This window comes from Pelodiscus sinensis, chromosome 4, assembly GCF_049634645.1.
Source record: "Pelodiscus sinensis isolate JC-2024 chromosome 4, ASM4963464v1, whole genome shotgun sequence".
Lineage (NCBI taxonomy): Eukaryota > Metazoa > Chordata > Testudines > Trionychidae > Pelodiscus > Pelodiscus sinensis.
The window spans coordinates 7756481-7770719 of NC_134714.1; the positions used below are offsets into that span (position 1 = coordinate 7756481).

At 49.4% G+C, this 14239-nt stretch overlaps 1 protein-coding gene across 2 annotated transcripts; it reads right to left on the reverse strand.

Moving 5' to 3' along the window:
• Window positions 1-731: 731 nt before the first annotated feature.
• Window positions 732-13976, reverse strand: GNPNAT1 (glucosamine-phosphate N-acetyltransferase 1). Of its 2 annotated transcripts, none has more exons than XM_075926213.1 (6): window positions 13820-13976; window positions 8129-8325; window positions 6215-6277; window positions 4430-4557; window positions 4119-4180; window positions 732-2670 (listed from the first exon to the last, which is right to left on the reverse strand). In XM_075926213.1, exons 2-6 carry the CDS (start codon window positions 8298-8300, stop codon window positions 2523-2525), a joined length of 573 nt encoding a protein of 190 aa, XP_075782328.1. In that variant the 5' UTR covers window positions 8301-8325; window positions 13820-13976; the 3' UTR covers window positions 732-2522. The 2 variants fall into 2 exon arrangements, with proteins under 2 accessions (XP_075782328.1, XP_006116373.1); XM_006116311.4 differs by lacking the exon at window positions 13820-13976 and adding an exon at window positions 9442-10380.
• Window positions 13977-14239: the final 263 nt, after the last annotated feature.

The following is a 14239-nucleotide window of genomic DNA, read 5'->3' on the forward strand; positions in this document are numbered from 1 at the left end:
CAACTGCCCTGCGCTTGAAACAGCAAGTGCCGCATGGCTGAAGGGCCCGGCAGGGTGTCTGCGGGCCCGATCCGGCGGCTTGGTGGGGTGGATCCGGCCCGCAAGAGGGATCTCGCCTTCCCGTGCTGTAGGTAGCTGTGTGGCCATAGAGTAGCTCAGGATGTACCTAGGGGCTATGTGCAAACAGGACACAGGAAGGAGGTAGCTGGGGGCTGTGTGCAGACAGTGGGTACCTTGGGGGCAGGGACAAGGTAACTAGAGGCTGTGCACCAAGAGAGCTCCCCTGCAGCCCTTGTTTCCTTAGAGCTCTGCCAGCTGCGGAGCTGGGTCCCTCACCCCTGCAGTTCTTACCAGCTGTGTGAGCGGAGGGGCACCAGCAGCAGGAGAGGCGGGAACAGCACAGCTGCCTGCACCATGGCACTGGCCAAAGGAGCAGCTGCCCTGCACTGCCTGGCTCTGGCTTCCTGCCTGCAACTGCCCTGCAATTTCACTGGAGTTTGGGGGGTGCAATATTCCCAGTGACGACCCCCCCCCCAGCTCTGCCCATGGCTTCAGAGCATCTGCTGCATGGGCAGCACCGGGGATCTGGGATTCAGTCCTGCCATGCCGGCTTCAGTTCAGGACTTGCCAGGGATCAGGGCTTCAGCCTGGGGGGTGCTGGGAATTCGGAGTGGGAGAGGCTGCTAGAGCGTGTATGATAGTTTTAAGGAACACGTTAAAACCAAGGCAAGTACGGCAGTCTCCATTTATTTTAGATTAAACAATGCTTTTTAAAAAAAATAAATACAACCTAGACATCACCAAGAACCCAATATATTAGAATGCTATCAATTACATTAAATAGACCCCTCGCCACGACGTCACGTGGTCCTCAGCTGAAACGAGACGTTTGTACGGCCTGATCGTTCAAACACACAACAAGACAGTTCTGCAGTAACCTTCATTACTCTCACTCCCCTACTCTACCGCCATCTGGGGCGCTCTCCTACGAAGTGTTACCGCTGAAACAAGGGTTTTATTGCCATCGACGGCAAGAAGTGCTAAAATCATTTATCCACTCTTAGGAGCGGATGGGACAATCGGAAGCAGCATCCAGCCTCTGGTACCTGGATTTGGGATTGCTCTGCAAACCAGCATGTCAATACTGCAGAAGCGGATACTAGCAGTGCAGATCTGGCCCAGGAGAATTCAAGTGTGGCAAGGAATTGAAATGTGTTCCCTGACTGAGCACATCTCGGCCCTGTCACTGGTGAAGGAGGTGTTAGCTCAGGGGTGGGCAAAAGCCACTTGGCGGGCCAGATCCGGCTTGCTTCCAGCTTTGATCCGGCCCACGTGGCTGTTCCAGGCCCCGCCCCCAGCAGAATGCCTGGGAGCCACGGGGGAGGCGCAAGCCCTTTAAATAGAAGCAGTTGAAAGGGCTCGCGCATCTCCGGCTCCCAGGCAACGCGCTAGTGGCACCGGAGCCCTGTTCGCTGTTTCTCCGTAAAGGGCTCACGCCTCCCGGGCAGCTGGATTGCCTGGCGGCCACTCGGCAGGCACAAGCCCTTTCAATAGAAGCAAGTGAAAGGGATCGCAGCTCCAGCCTCGCGCGCTGCCTGGGAGCCGGAAGCCCTTTCTACGGCTTCTATTTAAAGCCCCACCCCAGAAGTAACCACTTCAAAAATCTGGAAGTGGCCCCCGCTCAAAAATGATTGCCCACCCCTGTGTTAACTCCTGTTCTCAAATGACATTCATCTAACTAGAACAGAAATAAGCAAAGCCTTACTCGAGCGACTTTTCACTTTAGACCATTGCAACTTGGCAATTTTCTTGCTCTGTGCACAAGCCACACGTCTGTAAGCGACAGCTCTGACTCTTTCCAATATACCAACTAAAGTGCAGGGCCTGAATATGTAATCAGCCTTCACTGGTATTTTAATATCTCAACTATAATATGGCCAGTGAACATGGACTACATCCACATTATACCCTCCAATATAATCTATTCAATCTGATTTTTGGAAGCCAATGTCTATGAAACTTTTAGGTGCATTAATGTCAATAGTCCTGAAATCTATGTTTTAAGGATAGAAATAAAACAGGTCCTTTACATTGCTGTGTGATGGGTTTGTTGTCCACATAGTTTACATTTCCTTCAATAAACTAGAGAGAGAAACTTAACTCCCACACTACCTGCACTTTGGCTACCAAGAAGCGCAAAGCTTTAGAAAAATACAAGGCAAGAAAGATTTTGAGATTAAAAATATATAACTTTGGTTAAAAACCATCCCCTTTATAAACCAGCTAAGAACACAAAAAAGCTTCACTTAAGCTGAACAGTAGTAAAATGAGTACCATCACTCACCGTCCCTAGAGACATGTGAAAATGCCATTCAAGATCAATTTTTACACATCTGTTTTCCAGTATCTACAGGGATAATTACATTTGCAGCAACAAACTACTTAAATTTTCCACGGAGAGAATGAGTTTGTATCACCAGGTCCTCCACCGACAGTCTTTACAAAAGATAAGCAGCAAGTTCTTAATTAAAGAATTTTTGACTCATGTAGTTTTCTTCAGATACTGAATATCCAAACTTTTTATAGAAAGCCACATTTTTGGGTAGACACTCGAGAGTAATTTTATAACAGTTCAGTCGCTTACTGAGCAACGTAAGCGTAGACATCAATCTGAGAGAGAGAGAGAAGAGCAATGGTTATATAAAATGACATTTCAACACTGGATTAATTAAAGTTCAAAATCTTCAGCACAAATGCAAGCATTTCATTCCCACTATTAGGTGAAGCCTCTCTCTGAGGTAGAAGCTTACACCTTAGTGACAGAGGCAGTACCATTTTCTGTGTGAAATATTACTTCAATTTTTACTTGGGGAAAAAATCATTTCAGCATGAACAAAGCGCAGCATCTTTTCTTGTGGCAGACCAATGAAATGCCCCAGTGTAAAATTATATGCACAAATTAAAACAGATTAGCCAATTTTCCATGGGCAATGTAGAGCAAAGGGTGGGCAACATTCATCATGAGGGGGCTACTCTGAGATTTTGGTAAGTGTTCAAGTTCAAGGGCTGCTCTTTTCCATGGAGAGTGCGTGGTTCTGAGATGAAGGTTGGGTGCAGAAGGGAGCTTGGGTAGGGGGTTGGGTGCAGGAGAGGGTGTGGGCTCTCACAGGGAGTTTGGGTGAAGGGGGGGATTGTGACTGGGGCAGGGTTGGGGAGGGGTATGGGTGCAGGAGAGGATTCTGGCCTGGGGTGGAGATGTAGGAGGGCATGCAGGGTCTGAGAAGGAGTTGTGACCTGGGGGAGGCAGGCGCAGACGGTTTGGGTGATGACTTGGAGCAGGCGGGGTGGTGGCCTGGAGCAAGCTATTAGGCACAAGGAGGGGCTGGGGTGCCAGATGCAGGCTCTGGCTGGGAGGCAACTACCCAGGCAGCTCCCAGCCAGCAGCCCTGCAGGATGCCGAAGCAGGCTCCCTGCCTACCACAATCTCAGGCTGCTCAAAATGGCTGGCTGCTCCTGGTGGCACTCTGCTCTGGGCGCCCAGAGGAAGGGGAGGCTTCGCGCACTGCCCCCAGCTAAATCTCTCCGCTCCACTGGCCAGTTTTCAGCCAATAGGAGTGGAGAGATTTTGCTGGGGAGCAATGGCAGCACGGGAAGCCGCTCCCTCCTCCAGAGCAGAGCGCCACAGGGATCAGCCAGCCACTTAACGCGGTGTGGGGCTGCTCTGTGCCCGAAGGTCCCAGTGAGACAGCCCGTGGGCTGAATCCAGAGACTTGGCAGGCCAGATTCAGCCCGCGGGTCGTATTTTGCCAGCCCCTGATGTCGGAGGCATCTATTAAAATGTGTTCATTTCATAGCTGTCAGGTGGATACTTGCAATTCATTAGTCAGTGAGAATTCGTTAAACATACCCCAAAGCAGACTGTTAAGTGATGGGTGTGCCCATGTGAACACGCACCCACAGAGCGAGGGCTTGTCGTGGCTTGAGCCTAGTTATTGATCACACATGTTCATCTAATCAGCTACAGCATGAGAGTTAACGGATGCGAGAAACTGGATGTGATCTAAGGGGCTCCTGACATGTACGGTGTTACAAGGGAAAGGCTGGGAAGAAATACTTACAGTTTGCCAAGCTGCTTTCCTCTGCATTCATCACTTACTACCACATCTTCTACCCTTCCTCTCTGAGGAAACAGAGACGGGGGCGATTAGTTTGCCATAGCACCTTGATGTTATTTTTCAGTTACATTAACAAGAGCCTCGACCACTGCCTCGTGTTTTGACAAGTAGGCAAAGAAAACAAACCTTAAAATGCCCTTGTATTTGATATTAGCCAAGTACACTCATCTGAAGCCATTTCACACTCAACTGTAGTTATTTTTGAAAAATGTAATTTTTTCTCCACAATTGCAGGCGAGGATGCAAGAACATACCTTTGCACATGAATGAGTAAATTTATATTCTATGACCAGTGTTGCTGTAGCGACAATCTGTCCCAGATTTGTATCTTCCACCACAGTCACGTAGTAATCACCGGATCTCTTCATGTGCTCGAAGGTTTCTGTGGGAACAGGAGGAAAGTGAGACAGGCACACGTTTGAAGAATGGATTAGAATGGGACAGCCACATGGACTGATTTCGAATGATAAATTTGACTTCATAGTAGGGATGTATAATCCTATTTAATTAATTAACCAGGTAAGCATTAAGTTTGACCGGTTAACTGATTAAACAGGGACAGGTAGAGGGACACTCCTCCTCCTCCTCCCCCCCCCCCGGGCCTGCCACACCTGGGCTGGAGTGGCCCCCGCATTGTGGGCAGGGGTTGCTCCAGACCCCACGCTGAGCTGCCGGCTCCCAGGCTGGGAGATGGGGCCACAAGTGGCAGCATGGATTTGGTGGGGGACAGTGCCGCCTTCTGGTCCCCCAAGCTATACCCTGTTAAAAAGTGAGGCCTTTGGTCTGTGCCCTCCCTCCAGTTCCTGTGCCCATCCCCCCCCACAAGTGTTCTGGCACCCTTGCCCCAAAACGTACCCTTCCCCAGCTCCAGGCCCAGCGCTTGGAGGTTCAACGGGCTGTAAGGTTGACCCTGCCCCTCCCCCCAGTCTCACATTTGCTTCCAGCTGCCTGGCTAGAAGGCAGCACCTCCATCAGCCACAGTGCAGAATGGGGGCAATGCTGTGACCCCCTTAACACTCTATTTTGGGTCCAGACTCCCATGGCTGTAACTGTGAAATTTCATATGGGTAAGTATCTGAAACCGTGACATGGACCATGAATTCGGTAGGGTCAAGGCATGTAAAATCCCATTTAACTGGCTAACTGGTATCTTTAACTGGTTAGCTGATTACACACAGGTGGGCAGGGGGGCTAGTCCAGCCTGCACAGAGCCAGAAGTGGCAGGCTGAAGGCGGGTGCAGCTTTCCTGAGTCCTGGTTAACTGTTACCCGGTAAGCATTACTTCTTAAGGATGATGCGCACTGGGTAACCGGTTACCTGTTAACATCCCTAGTAGGCCCTAGTTATACAGGAAGTTAGAATAGGTGATCCCAATAGTCCCTTCTGCTCTTGGTATCTGTGAAACAAGCTCACTGCCTCAAGAGGTGCAAAGACAAGCTCTGACTTCAAGTGGGGATGGTCAGACCAGGATGAGTTATCTTCACCCACCACTCAACTGAACACAAGGAGAATTTGCCCCAACTGTGCACGTGAACATTGAAGTCACCTGAGACAGGCGAATGAATGTCACAATGACCAAGGGACCCTAAACCAGGGGCAGGGAACCTCAGGTCTGAATCCAGCCCCCAAAGCTCAAGACTCGTCCCTCCCCACAGCTTTGGGGAGCCTGTGCTGGGGGTCCAGCCCCTGTCTGCTGCCCCACCGCAGGGCTGGAGCACACAAAATCTACTAGGCTGGGCCCCCCTAGGCTCTGAAGTGCAAGGGGAGTGTCTTTCTCCTTGGTCAGGGGCCACGTCAGCAAGGGGGTTTTTTGTTTCTCACTCCTGTGCAGCCCCCAAAATAAAAAAGGCTCCCTACCCTGGCCCTAAACCAACTCCAGTTGCTGAAAGCTGCCTGGAGAAGCCTAACACACTCGCCTAACACACTCAGCTAGAGAAGTCAAGAGCCTCATTCGTGATCAGATTTGCTGTCCACGTCAATAACGTTCTGTCCCTTCCCTTCCCTTTTCCAAAGGTCAAAACAACAAATCGCGTACTCACTGATGAACTGCTCCGGGCTGGCAGCTCCAGCTTCCGTCAGCTGACCCAGAACCTTAAAAAAGCCTGCGGTAGAAAAGTATTGTAAAACGTTTAATGCTAGACAAAGATAAGCAATTAGCTGGAAGACTAAAGATTATGGCCCCCGTATTTCAGGTACAAATTCAAATCTGTACATGTGTGCACACTATTGTATGAGTAAAAGCAGCATGTTATGCCATATGTCAAGGAGGCAATGCCTGAACGATCACAGAACCTGTTCCTAAAGTATCCAGTGTGCCTTCAAACTGTGTAACCACACACAAGTAACACTGACATGCTCCGAGTAAAGTGACATTTGTGGGTAAAACATTGAGACTCATGAAGTCGAGAGAACAGCCCTCTCCAGATCTCAGCTCCCATCTGATTTAGTTACATGCAGTGAATTCCACAAACTGCATGGCTACGTCTACACTGGCAGCTTCTTGTGCAAAAACTCTTCCACAAGAGAGCGTCTACAATGGCATGTGCTTTTGCGCAAGAGATGTGCTGTTGCGCAAGAGCATCCTTGCCAGTGTAGACGCTCTCTTGCGCCAGAAAGTTCCGATGGCCATTTTAACCATAGGGCTTTCTTGTGCAAGAAATTCATGTTTGCCTGTCTACACTGGCCTGGAAGAGTTCTTGTGCAAAAGGGTTTCTTCCTGAGCAAGAGCCCCAGAGTTCTGGTGCAAGAAGCCCTGATTTTATACATTAGAACATCAGTTTACTTGCGCAAGAACGCGCGGCCGGTGTAGACAGGCAGCACATTTTTGCGCAAGAGCGGTTGCTTTTGCGTGAGATTGCGCCAGTGTAGCCACAGCCTAAATGTTCACTGACAGAATTCTCTATCTTGGAAGTGAATCCAGGCCAGAAGCAATGTTAAATGATTGCCTAATACCCTGACAGCGAACTGGTTTGAAAGCAGAGGAGAGACGTGGATCGAAGCAAAGACAGAATGCGAACAAATGATAGCTATGACCCCACAGCCTCACGGGTTCTCAAAACGCGGTGTCTAGCCCAAGCCGCAACCTCTGCCCTGCAACTGAACTGTTCTATAGCCTGAGCTCAAAATTAGCTGGGATCTCTCTAAGAGACTGCAATGAATAGGAACGTGTGGATTAGGGATGTGAGTAGTTGAATAATGGACTACCTGATAAACCTAGGCTTATCGGATATTCAAGTCGACTACTAACGTTTCCCACCTCCCCTTCCTGCCTTTATATCAGAGGCAGCCTAGCTCGTAGTACATTTAAACTGCAGAGCCACAGCGGGGGTAGCTCCCAGACCTGGCGTGAGCGAGGACTGAGCACTTTCCCTTATCGACTAATCGTGTAGTCGATAAAAATTGTATCGACTACACGATTAGTGAAATACCCGCTTCTTAACATCCCTAGTGTGGATTACTTCAACAATTTGAGATGTTAAGTGCATTCGAAATATGGAGAAACCTGTTTTAAGTGACCATCCAAGCACCCAGCAAGTATCAAACACCTAAGCACTTGATTACCCCAATGGGGCTATATACTAACTAGGGATGTAAGATCCCATTTAATTGGTTAACTACTCAAACATAATATTTAACTGGTTAACTGATTAAAGGAGATTGGACTGGCAGGGGGTCGTCATCCAGCCCGGCTGCACTGGAGCGTTCCCCCTCCCCCTCGCTCCCACCAGTTAGCCAGTTAAACATTCACATCTCTAATACTGAACTAGACCAGGTAGAAGAGGAGTGTTTCAACTAAAGGACAGATCTGATTGTATTGGAAATGTCAGACAGATTTCCAAGTGCATAACCATACAGTGAGGCCGACTTACTGGAAATGGTTTAGGGCAGGTTGCACCTGTACAGGTCTGACCCATCATATTCATTACACAATAGGAAACAGAACTGGACTTCACCTCTGTTTAAATCGGCAGTGCAAAGGGGCCTCAGGACTAAACCATCCCCTGGCTGTAAAGGCGAAATGGCAGGAGAAAACGCTGCTGTGTTCTGGCTCCAGTCAAGCTCATGAAGGAGACTTGGGTCAAACATCGGTGTGTCATCCGGCATCACAGTTGCAACAGGCATCATGGCAGCAATGGTTGCAGTAGGTGTACTGCAATCGACACAGAAATGCATTCAATAAAACACATTTGCAATTGAGACCGTAGTTATACCCTGTAAGCCTAGTAGCCACACAGTAACAGTATTTACATTTATACCTTTATTCCAGCTGTTGACACACTAGCATGTTTTCTCTCTGATGCAATGAAAGGTTAATGAAATTTAATCTCATATTTACTTTTATCAGAAGTTGTACTGTTTGAACTAGAACCTACCAGGATTTGGGGTTAAAACAAACAATAAAAGTACATATTTTGAAGTTCCTTAATGCACGTCAAGTAAAGCCCATTTTAATATCAACTTTACTTTTGTGCTAACGGATCAAACTTTTTATGGAAGAAAGATAACTACAGAAGATTTTGTATGGTAAGCTCAGCATTTACATCCAGTTCAAACAGTCTAGCACTCCAAATAAGACAGACAAACTTTGTTACTGTATCTCAAAGCGATACAGACTGCAATTTGGATAAGCAAAATTTCACACTTTTTACTGACAATGTTTTTTCAATTATCCATTCATGGCCACTCTAGGGCTATGTCTAGACGCATCCCTTTTTTGTAAAAGGGATGCAAATTAGACATATCGCAATTGCAAATGAAGCGGGGATTTAAATCCCCCCTGCTTCATTAGCATAAAAATGGCTACCGCTTTTCTCCAGCTCGGAGCTTTGCCGGAAAAAAGCGCCAGTCTAGACTCGGATCTTTCGGAAAATAAAGCCTTTTCCAAAAGATCCCTTATCCCTTATTTTAAGAGGGAAAAGGGATCTTTCGGAAAAGGCTTTATTTTCCGAAAGATCTGCGTCTAGACCGGCGCTTTTTTCCGGCAAAGCTCCGTGCCGAAAAAAAGCGGCAGCCATTTTTATGCTAATGAAGCAGGGGAGATTTAAATCCCCGCTTCATTTGCAATTGCGATATGTCTAATTTGCATCCCTTTTACGAAAAAGGGATGCAGTCTAGACACAGCCTAGTAGTTTATGTGATGAAATTCAGATTCACTTCATGTGAACACTCCCCCCGCAAGAGTTTGCATACTTTTCCTACTTGTTAAACATGCATGTTTTTAAAAAAATGCATTTCTCACATGATAATGTTTGTTTTAACAATTCACCTCGTGAATTCACAAAATCAAATGCAGTCTTGACTGCAGGGCGTAGGTTTTCACTGACTGCTTTACCACACGACTAATACTGCCACGGTTTCAGTGTGACAACTGTAATAGAAATGTTTCTTATTCGATGGGTGGAGGAAGAAAGTAAAATTGGGGAACAGAATTTTTGCAGATTTCTCTAACTTAGAAGTAAATTATTCTTTTGTGTGCATGTGTGTACATTGCTTCTGTAACTAGAATATCCAATGGAGGATACAAAATGAACTAGATCTCAAAAGAGCTACTTCTAAGACTACATTTCCCACCCTCCTCCCCCTTTAAAAAAAAGAGAGTCCATTTCATATATTTTCAGTAGAACCAAAAAGCCAATGAAAGCAATAGCATTCCTATACACACCATTTGGAGATGCCAAAGTAAACTAAGTTGTCAAATGAATTTTATCAGGATCCTTATATTTAATAAAAAAAATGCCTTTTACATGAAAACATCTCTGTAATGCTGTCTTAGGAAAAATGCAGAGAGTTTTACATTTGAGGCATTTTAATGGAATCCAGAGCACAGAAGTTTCAGACAAGAAGGCAGCTCTGTAAGCATTACAGGAAGCATGAAATATTTTTCCTCCACCTGCTAGTGTACAATGACGTTTCCACACACACACCCTTTTCACAAACAATGATATGCTTAAATGAAAACTGCTGCAGCATATTCTCCTTCCCATTAAACACTAACAGGAATTCTCCACCTACCTTTAAAAAAAAAATCAGACAACACCTTGAACTTCTACGGCAGGATCTCACTCTGCTATACAATCAAATTAAGCCCAGTATTCTTATGAGACAGCTAAATATTATCTTGATTTTAAAAGTGGTGAAACTGAGTCACCAAGGCTGTGTCTAGACTGCAGGGTTTTTTCGAAAAAAGTAGCCTTTTTTCGAAAAAACTTCACCTGTGTCTAGACCACAGCCGCGTTCTTTCAAAATTAAATCAAAAGAACACGGCTTTTCTTTTGATGGCGGTACTCCTCATTTCATGAGGAAGAATGCCTTTTTTCGAAAGTGTTCTTTCGAAAAAAGGCGTTCTTGAATGCAAACAGAGCTTTTTCGAAACAGAGCATCCAGACTGCCTGGGTGCTCTCTTTCGAAAAAGCGGTTCACTTTTTTGAAAGAAGAGGTTGCTGTCTAAATGCTCTCTTTCAAAAGAGGCTTTTAGTCTAGACGTACCCCAAGACCTTAAGGGATATTCCTATGGTCTCAGGAAAGCTGTGGCGAAACCAGGAATGGTTATGCAAGTCTTCTGACACCTAATATTGGGCTTTTATTACTAGACCATGCCAATGTATGCAGAGGACTTTCAAGCTGTATCAAGTGTTTGAATTACTCTAGGTCTGACAAGAATTAAACCACTATAGTTCAAGTTGTAGTTCTGGTACCTCACACGACAGCTAATGATAAATCAGACTCAGGCCTTGTCTATATTTACTTGGAAGGTCGAATTAAGATACACAACTCCAGAAATGTTAATTGCATTGCTGGAGTCGACGTACATTAATTTGACTTTCGCCACGGTCTCCACAGCGGGAGGCTGATGGGAGCAAATGCACTTGTCGACTTTCCTTACTCCTCACAAATCAAGGAGTACTGGCGTCGATGGAGGAACCCTCAGCGTTTGATTTAGTAGGTCTTTATAGACCTGCTAAATCGAACTCCGGAAGATTGATTGCTGCAGTATCAATCGTCTTGGTCCTGAAGATTTGGCCTACATTAACCTGAGCATCCCTAGTATTAGTTTCTGGATCATCCTATGCTGCTATTAACCTCTCTCATTACCCAGAACTCATGATTGATCGTCATCATAATAATAGAGCTCTCCTGAAACAATATTCTATGGAGAACAAAATCATAGCGAATTTCAGTATTTATTACAGAATGCTTGAAAGATACATTTACGAAATGAAATACCGGAGAAGAAAATACCAGGAAAATACAAATCTTTCCTGCTTCCCATCCATGTAGTAATATTTTGATGAAGCAATACACTAACGTATGTAATTCAAGCCACAATACAAAAGGCTGGCTGGTCCCTGTGTTTCCTCTAGAAACCTAAAGGACCTCGGATCAATCCCAGCTCAGACTGGCAAGAGGTGCATAGGGCTTGTTCAATATCAGCACACATGCCAGTTTAAACAGACATGAGCATGCTTTGAAAAAGCCCTGACCTCCTTTGTGAACGATAAGGGGGCTGGCAGGAAAGAGGCCATCAAAAACTGTCACTGTACTGCAAACTGTCCTTCTGATTATAAAACCACATTCTGCACTTGGGTGCATGTGAGCAATCCCCAAGGAAGTCAAGGGAACTGGGTGCCTACATCACCAGGAAGAGTTTGGGCCACACTAACGGTGCATGGAAAAAGCATGACCTCACTTTATCAGCACCGAGACACCTGCCCACTTCCATTCCTTTTGACATCATCTTACTGTGCTGGTCTCCAGGAAACACCAGGGCAGACAGAGACACAACTACTGTAGCATCTCAGAGTTACAAATACTGCCGGATTACAAACTGATCTCTTAACCTCACAATTTGGAAACGGAAGCACACAACCAGCCAGCAGCAGAAACAAAAAAAGTAAATATATTACAGTGCTGTGTTAAACTACCAATAAAGGAAAAGCAGCATTTTTCTTCTGCAGACATTCAAAGATGTATTATGTCAATGTTGAGGTATAAGCTTTTGAAAGAGCCACCATAATGTTTTGTTCAAACACTTCAGCCTCCATTCCCCAGCTGTTTGTACACTGAGGTTCTACTGTAGTTAAACATTTGTATTCTCACAAACAGAGCTATTAGCTGCCATAGTTAATTAAAGCCAGGAGCAAACATCTCTTTAGAGGAGACCAGACAGACCTCCCTGGAATCCCAGCCACAGGTGACTAGCTTAGCCCACATGGAAAAGTTACAAGGAAATACACCCCGGGTCAACCTGGGGCTGGGAGGAAAGAAGCTTCTTTCCCCTACTACAGTCTCATCCCACCATCCCCATGTCCCCCACTCTGCTTTCCCCAGACACACGCATGGACTCCAGCTTCTGCACCAGGAGCCCCTGAACCCCAACACCCTTCCCCACCATGTACCCCCCAGACAGCCCTCTTCCCCACCATGTGCCCCCCCCCAGCCAGGCCAGCTCCCTCCCCCCACCACATGCCCCCCAGTCAGTCACCCTCTGAAACTAACTGTCTCTCTCCAGGCTGCCCTCCTGTACTTGATGCTGAAAGTCCCCCCCCTTCTGCGCCCTTGCCCCACACGCACCCCCAACCTCAGCCAGCCCCCCTACTCAGTCCCCTCGCTCCAAACTCGCCCCCCACCTCAGCCAGCCCCCCTACTCAGCCCCCTCGCCTCAAACTCGCCCCCCACCTCAGCCCGCCCCCCTACTCAGCCCCCTCGCCCCAAACTCGCCCCCCACCTCAGCCAGCCCCCCTACTCAGCCCCCTCGCCCCAAACTCGCCCACCACCTCAGCCAGCCCCCCCACTCAGCCCCCTCGCCCCAAACTCACCCCCCACCTCAGCCGGCCCCCCCCACTCAGCCCCCTCGCCCCAAACTCGCCCCCCACCTCAGCCAGCCCCCCCACTCAGCCCCCTCGCCCCAAACTCGCCCCCCACCTCAGCCCCCTCGCCCCAAACTCGCCCCCCACCTCAGCCAGCCCCCCCACTCAGCCCCCTCGCCCCAAACTCACCCCCCACCTCAGCCCCCTCGCCCCAAACTCGCCCCCCACCTCAGCCAGCCCCCCCACTCAGCCCCCTCGCCCCAAACTCGCCCCCCACCTCAGCCAGCCCCCCCCACTCAGCCCCCTCGCCCCAAACTCGCCCCCCACCTCAGCCAGCCCCCCCCACTCAGCCCCCTCGCCCCAAACTCGCCCCCCACCTCAGCCAGCCCCCCTACTCAGCCCCCGCGCCCCAAACTCGCCCCCCACCTCAGCCAGCCCCCCTACTCAGCCCCCTCGCCCCACACTCCCCCCCCACCTCAGCCCCCTCGCCCCAAACTCACCCCCCACCTCAGCCCCCTCGCCCCAAACTCGCCCCCCACCTCAGCCAGCCCCCCCACTCAACCCCCTCGCCCCAAACTCCCCCCCAGCCAGCCCCCTCGCCCCAAACTCCCCCCCCACCTCAGCCAGCCCCCCCCCACTCAGCCCCCTCGCCCCAAACTCGCCCCCCACCTCAGCCAGCCCCCCCCACTCAGCCCCCTCGCCCCAAACTCCCCCCCACCTCAGCCAGCCCCCCCCACTCAGCCCCCTCGCCCCACACTCCCCCCCACCTCAGCCAGCCCCCCCCACTCAGCCCCCTCGCCCCACACTCTCCCCCCCCAGCCAGCCCCCCCCACTCACGCAGCGACGGGCTCCAGGCTCCCGCCGGCTCCGCGCCGCACTCCCCGCACGGACGTGGCAGGGGCGGGGCCAACACGCCGGCGGACGCACAGCCAATCCCCGAGGCCCGGCCCGCCGCGCCGCCTGAGAGGGCGGGGCTGAGTGAGAGGAGCCCCTCCCCCTCAGGGAATCTCCGTCACAGGGGGCGTCCCCCTCCCGCCAGAGACTGTGGCCCCGCCCCCTACGAGCTCCCCTGCCAACCGTCTCCGCCCCTTTAGGTAGGTGCCAACTTTCCCGGCAGGAGGGGCCGGACACCATTGGTGGCAAGGGTGTCCAGTTCGTCCGGTCGGGAGAGTTGGCAACCCCTCCCCCTCCACACATGTGGGGCTCCCTATTCCCTTCAGGGACTCGGACCCTTCCCCCTAGGAGCTCCCCCAGCCT

Excerpts from the sequence above, each read along its gene's own strand:
- GNPNAT1 (XM_075926213.1), bottom strand. The coding sequence starts at position 8,300 with ATGATGCCTGTTGCAACTGTGATGCCGGATGACACACCGATGTTTGAC. Across the intron at positions 4,558-6,214 it reads CAGCCCGGAGCAGTTCATCA|AAACCTTCGAGCACATGAAG; the intron begins GTGAGTACGCGA and ends CTGTTCCCACAG. Across the intron at positions 2,671-4,118 it reads GGAAAGCAGCTTGGCAAACT|ATTGATGTCTACGCTTACGT; the intron begins GTAAGTATTTCT and ends TCTCTCTCTCAG.